Genomic DNA, 6658 nt, shown 5'->3' with positions numbered 1-6658 from the left:
CCATTCATTTAAAACCATGCATGTGGAACTTTCCTAATAATATTATTAAGTACTAATTATGTACTGTAACAGCCTACCTGTTTTGTGTTGTTGACTGTAGGAAAAGTGTTCAGTGTACATTTGAGTTTCTCTAAGTTCTCTTAGCTTGACCAAATGCACTAAAATAGAGCATTTTACTTCCATAAGAATTTTATTTGTTTGCAAGCCGTTTTATACATTCTGGACATTTCAAGAGTGTCCTTTGACATCAATAACATCATTGTAAGAGTTCTCTAGTCTAGTGATTTGTCTTCTTGTCTTCTTTTCTCATGGGGTAGAATTTCAGACCAATTGCATGTCTCATTTCACACAGATGTTAAAAACAACATTCACAGACGTTTCTAATTGAGTGGCTATCAAACAAAAGTAATCCATCAAAACCACAGACAAAAGCGACACATTTAAATACTAAAAATGGCAGGAACAAACAAGGCAGGCATCTGGTATTCACAATTGTGGTTTTTAAATGATGAACGAAAACAACCTCCACCCATAACATACTCCAGTAATCAAAATTCTCATTAAGAAAACATTTATAATAAGGCAGTTTTGGGGTACACAGACAAAAAAAAAAAAAAAACTTTACAATAGATTCCACACAATCTCTGTCCTCCTCCTCCTTTGAAGTCCAGTTTTACTTGTTGAGATATTTGGCCACTGAATGGTAGGCATGCAGGATCTCCTTGTCTTTGGGGCAGGTGAGGTGGAACACATCCTCCTTGTATGCTTTGTCCAAGTACTTTGTGAGGCCTTTTAGCTCTGCAGGGATCTCAAATCCACGGTACTTCTTGCACACCACCTATAAAGTCAACAAAACATTTAAATCTATAAGCAAGATGAAGTTTAATGACCATAGAGAAGATTTCACTTCATTCCACTTATACTAAATAGCAACTGTATTATATCAGCACTACAATACACAATTTACTGAATTTGCCGTCTAAATGGGGAAGAAGAAAAAAAAGGACCTTGACAATGTGCAGTTTTGGAAGCAGGTTGCAGTCAGCAAGAGAGAGTGCATTTCCATCCAGGTACTGTCTTGTGGATTGGGATGAACCTGGATTCTGGTCCAGTTCATGAGGAAGAGGAGTCAACAGGTATTGATCCAACTTCATCAAACTCTTTAGAAATTTCTTCTCCAGCACTGAAAGGTACACATTAACCACACCATTAACGTGATACTCAAATCTATCTATGAGTATATTGTATACCAATTAGAGCAACAATTTTTCCCAAAAGCTTTAGAAGTGACAGCCTCCATACTTCAAACATAAAATGGCTTTAAGTCTTGAAGCTAATTTCTAAGGTTCACTGCCCAAATAACTTCAGAGAAGGGTGATCCTTACTGTCATTGAGCCCAGGATTGGGATTTTTGATGTATGCGGAGAATTTGTGAAAGATGTCATCTCCTGCCATGTTAGACTCCTTATAGCGGCAGCATAACTTGGGATACCTGTAATGCAAAAATGGTGCAAAAATGTTTACTGAGTGATGCTGACATAACTTCACTATTTCATTTCATGTCATAATGGGTTGAATTTATAACATTTTGGCATTTGTTGCAAACAGTAAGATATATTTTCTTTCAGGAACTCTTATATTTCAGAAACAAAATACTTGAAATCTTTGGTCTGGTGGTATATAAATGCATACTCACTGTGGGGGAGCAAGGGTCTCTTCCAGAAACTCTTCAATTTTGTTGGTGTCAGTACGGACCTCTCCATTATAGATGAGGAAAGGGGGCTGAGAACCTGGAGCCAAGTCCTTCAGTACCTCTGGAGCTCTAGAAATAAAGAAAAATAAGTAGTCATGAGTTTAATCATTTTCAGGTATTAAGACTAGTGGATGTGCTGCTAAGCCATAAATTCTAGTGTATTTCTAATGTATTTACCTTCTGTGCTACAAATCAAAAACAATCAAAAAGGCATTAGGAGATGCCTCCTCAAAAACTGACCTATATGTAGTTTTTAGACCTGTATGTAGGTTTCTTTTTTTGAAAAACCAGTTTCAAATGAATCTGACGGTAGACTGACTTCTAATAAAGAAACAGGTAAACAGGTACAAAATTCCGCGAAGAGGGCGGATTGCTTTACGGCAACAACAAATGCACTTGTACAGCTGTGCACTGTAATTAGCACAGTGATATATTTACGACAGTGAATTCCACTCTTTTAACTGTAGGGGGCTCCAACGTCGCGAAAAACACACACAACTACGTAAAGTTGCTTTAAAGTGCACCCCTAAAAAAACATAACAGAAATACAGCCATGTGGTCAGAGTATCCCAGAGGAAATGATATTCCTCAGAAGTTATTTCATAGCTCGCAAGGTGTAACTGAGTACTAAAGTAATTTTTAGCTCGTACTAACTTTTTCTCAGAAGTTTGTCCTAAAGTTCCTTAAGAGAAATTAAAATATAAAATGAGACAAATACAGTAAAAGTACATAGCTATAAAACATAACAGCTCAGATCATTTGAGCTTGATGAGAAATATTTGAGTTTATACTGAAATCTCCGACTTTTGGGTTTGAGACATTGTTTAGATCTCTTCTAAAACTCCAGGGGAGAGATTACGTTGGTGTGGGGTTTTTTTTCTCCAAAAAAAAATATCTTCTGTAGATCTCAATTTGCACTCATTTAATCTTGTTGTCTAGGAGAAACAACTGAGATATTAAAGAGATTTCACTGTGATTTTTCTTTCTTAATGGACGGAATCTGAGAAGAACTGTTATTTATCCTGATGGCATCTCTCACCTCTTCATGTCCACTGTGGTGAGGGTGAAGTTGACCCCCTTCAGCCAGAGTATCATGAAGAGCCGCTGACAAAATGGACAGTTACCAACACTTTCACCATCGTCGCTTGCCTGAAGACAACATTCAGTTAGTAAACCTTTAAATGTCCTAAAATGGAAATGATTTAATGTACAAGTAGAAACATGGAACTACTTCCTGAAAAAATACGACAACATTGACATCAGCATTAAGATTTTCCTGTTTTTGCTACTTAAAGTAATTTCGCCTTTATTCAGACATGTTTTACAGATCTTATCATCAGTACTAAATTCATAGAGATCCGTTTGAGGCCACCAATGTTGTTTTCAAGGGTTATGTCATAGGAATGATTGGAAGTACAACCAGTTTGAGCAAGGGTTAGATTACAAGAGACAAACTTTTACGTGCTATATCTTTAAGAAATCAAGTTAGGCCTAACAACAACAATTTGACTATTTGATTGATACTATTTGACTGTTTAAGCACTGACCTTGACAAATAGTTCAATTTTTGCCGCTTCAGCCATCTCTGGTCCTCCTCTACCTCCTTCTCTTTTTGCAGTGTCTCAGTTGCTCAGGATCTCTCTCTGACTTAGGAGGATCAGGTCTGTTTACATTAATCCACCTCAGAGCCTTCTTAGAATCCACTTCACCTCACGTGTTCACACTTGGATGTGTCTGTCTCCTGCTTTGACCTCTGAAGAATTAAGTTGTACTGATGGTACTAAAAGCAGCACCTTTCCTTCTTCCTCTCCCAACCACAGTTTCTATCGTTTCCCTTTTAGAACCCAGACTCCCACCACACCCCATTGGTCTCGAGTGTTCGGAATACCAGCCCACTGGCCGAACCTGTCCAACCTGTATCTTCCCTCATTCTCTGCGGCTTTAGTCATAGAAAGTTTCTCTCCAAACTGCTCTGTTCGGTCCTACTCCCATCATTCTCCACTGCTAGTGCAGGCACACAGTCATTTTACCCAGGTTTACCCAAAAATAAAAATTCTGTTATCATTTACACACCGTCATGTTGTTTCAAACACATATGATTTTGTTTTTCTTCCATAGATCACGCTGCACTTTTCCATACAATGAAAGACAAAAATTAACATTTTGCTGAACTTTGTGTAAAAAAACAATGAGTGAGTAAATGATAACAGATTTTAAGATTTTATGCACACTCTATGCTTTATTCAATGGATATGGTTATTTGGTTAACATTTTGTGCCAATTGAAATTGTACTTTTAATTCCTGTATTTCTGATCACCGTTGAAGAACTTTGACCCTTGACCTGCATTTTTGTTTGATATTAAAGATACTCCAGTGAAAAAAGGGTCAAGAGCGAGTGATTTACAACAGGTATGTGGTGTGACATATAAACTCTGGCATTTAGCCGTGTATGACAAATCGGTAATTTGAATACTTATTGTTTTAATTAGTATTTTATGTTGTAACCACACCAACATTTTTTGTTTTCACAGAAGAAACATGGCAACTGTTTCAAAAATGCAAAAATGTTAGACACACTTTAAACCATTGTCCTTGAATTATGATTAATCGCATCCAAAATAAAAGTTTTTGTTAACATAATATGGTAACGCTTTACAATAAGGTTCATTAGTTCACGTTAGTTAACTACATTAGTTAACATGAACTAAGAATGAACAATACTTCTACAGCATTTATTAATCTTAGTTAATGTTAATTTCAGCATTTACTAATGCATTATTAAAATCACGAGTTGTGCTTGTTAACATTAGTTAATGCACGGTGAACTAACATGAACATACAATGAACAACTCTATTTTCATTAACTAACATGAACAAAGAATAATAAATAGTGTAATAAATGTATTGTTCATTGTTTGTTCATGTTAGTTAATACTTTAACTAATGTTAACAAATGACACCTTACTGTAAAGTGTTACCCATAATATGTTTGTATATACTGTGTATATTTATTATGTATATATAAATACAAACACATGCATGTATATATTTATGAAAAATATGTTATGTTTATATGTTAAATATATTTATATATTATATAAAATATAAGAATATAAATATATACATATAAATATTTTCAAAATATTTACTGCATGTGTATGTATTTATATATAGGCTACTCATAATAAATATACACAGTACACTGTGAATTTAAATATGGTAAATAGCTAAAAGCCCTATTCTATTATTGTTAGCTGAAAGAGGCATCAAAGAAACCAAAATACTTGATTTAAACACCCATTTCGAACACATGCTACTACATGTTAACATAAAGAATGAATGTACTGAATCACCACACAAGCCTTTGTTCAAAATAGTCTGAGTCATTTAACTATTAATGAATTAAAGCAATGTCAACTGAACCAGTTTTAATCTGGAAAAATATGATATCAACCCTTGTAAACATTACCAGGGTGATTATAAATGCCAAAACAATATAATCATACCATCACAATAGAACTAAAATGGCAGCTTTGTATCAGCCATCATCAGTTTCAGTATCAGTTTCATAAAGATCTTGAATTAAAGTTTTCCTCAATCGCTTTGCCACATTTTTCAAAACAGTCTTAACATTCTCTAAACTATAAAATGTATTGTCACAACTGACTGCTGGAACTCTATCATAACTCTATTGAATGTCAGCAAAATGAAGTAACTTACCCAAAACTTGATCTTTTTTCACCATGGAAATATTTATGATATGGAAATTTCATTTATTTTCATTGGGAAAAGTCAATACTGTACACTCTTAAAAGTGCTGGGTTACAGTGTTAATTTCGTTGACGAATAATTTTTGTCAATGACATTTTTTTTCACTGAGGACAAGGAGACGATATCGAAAGAAAACTCTTTTTGAATGACAAAAATTATGATGTAAATGTATTGACATTTACGTCAAGGTATAAAAACAAGACGAAAATGTTAGGGAGGGACGATTTGGGAAGAGATTCATTCATAACGAATCTGCTGCATAGCAGGTTAGATGCGAACATATGAACCGGCCAGACATAAGCTAAAATACACTTACTGCACAGCGCACAAAACGTTCAAAAATATCAATATGTGGGAGTAAGAGAAGAGCAGGCATATGGATAAATCTGACGACGCAAGAGAGAACTCAATTCGGTCTGGTTTTCTGAGCGCAGACATTGAAACACACACACACACACACACACAGAAAGCGTCTCACAGCGCGCGAGCACTCTTTCACGTCCCATCAACGGAGAAATCATAGGGAGAAATACACACAGAATGATGTCGAAATGTCAGTTTTGACGAGTATTTACGTAAACACAGTTGATTTACGTCTTAAGTGAACATAAACAGTAAGGAGAAGGTGTATCAGTCATAGTACATTGCATCCATGCATTCGGTTTTAAAGGGGCAGCAGCCTAATTTAGTGACTATTGTCCAGTCATTGATGGTAATCAAGCAACAAAAGAAAGACAGAAAATCACTCACTGCTCTTGACTGAATCACTTTAGTAGCCCTAAAGATTAATCTAAATTTATTTATAGAAATAAATTTGTCTGCTTGAAAGAATGAAGAATATGGTAAACAAGTTGTTATAAAGAATGCATAATTAGGCTATATAACCATTGGTATTTCATTACAAAGAAGACCATGTTCTTGTTCTTTATGAGAAGTGGTTTTATTTCATTTTAACTAAGGCATGTTGTGTGTCACAGTCTATCATGATAAAACCTTAAAATATCAAACCTATATGAGTTTGGAAATTTAAGAGAAATACTTGATTATGCACTGTAACTAAACCCATTCGATTTTAGCCGACTAAATGTACTGTAGATTTAGTCGACTAAAATCTTATGATATTTAGTCGACTA

General features: G+C 35.0%; 1 protein-coding gene across 1 annotated transcript; it reads right to left on the bottom strand.

Moving 5' to 3' along the window:
• Nucleotides 1–154: 154 nt before the first annotated feature.
• clic3 (chloride intracellular channel 3) lies at nucleotides 155–3607 on the bottom strand. Its single transcript, XM_058758309.1, has 6 exons — nucleotides 3301–3607; nucleotides 2793–2902; nucleotides 1697–1822; nucleotides 1386–1492; nucleotides 1008–1183; nucleotides 155–838 (listed from the first exon to the last, which is right to left on the bottom strand). Exons 1-6 carry the CDS (start codon nucleotides 3334–3336, stop codon nucleotides 674–676), a joined length of 720 nt encoding a protein of 239 aa, XP_058614292.1. The 5' UTR covers nucleotides 3337–3607; the 3' UTR covers nucleotides 155–673.
• Nucleotides 3608–6658: the final 3051 nt, after the last annotated feature.

This window comes from Onychostoma macrolepis, chromosome 21, assembly GCF_012432095.1.
Source record: "Onychostoma macrolepis isolate SWU-2019 chromosome 21, ASM1243209v1, whole genome shotgun sequence".
Classification (NCBI taxonomy): Eukaryota; Metazoa; Chordata; class Actinopteri; order Cypriniformes; family Cyprinidae; genus Onychostoma; species Onychostoma macrolepis.
This window is presented reverse-complemented; position numbering and strand designations above follow the sequence as displayed.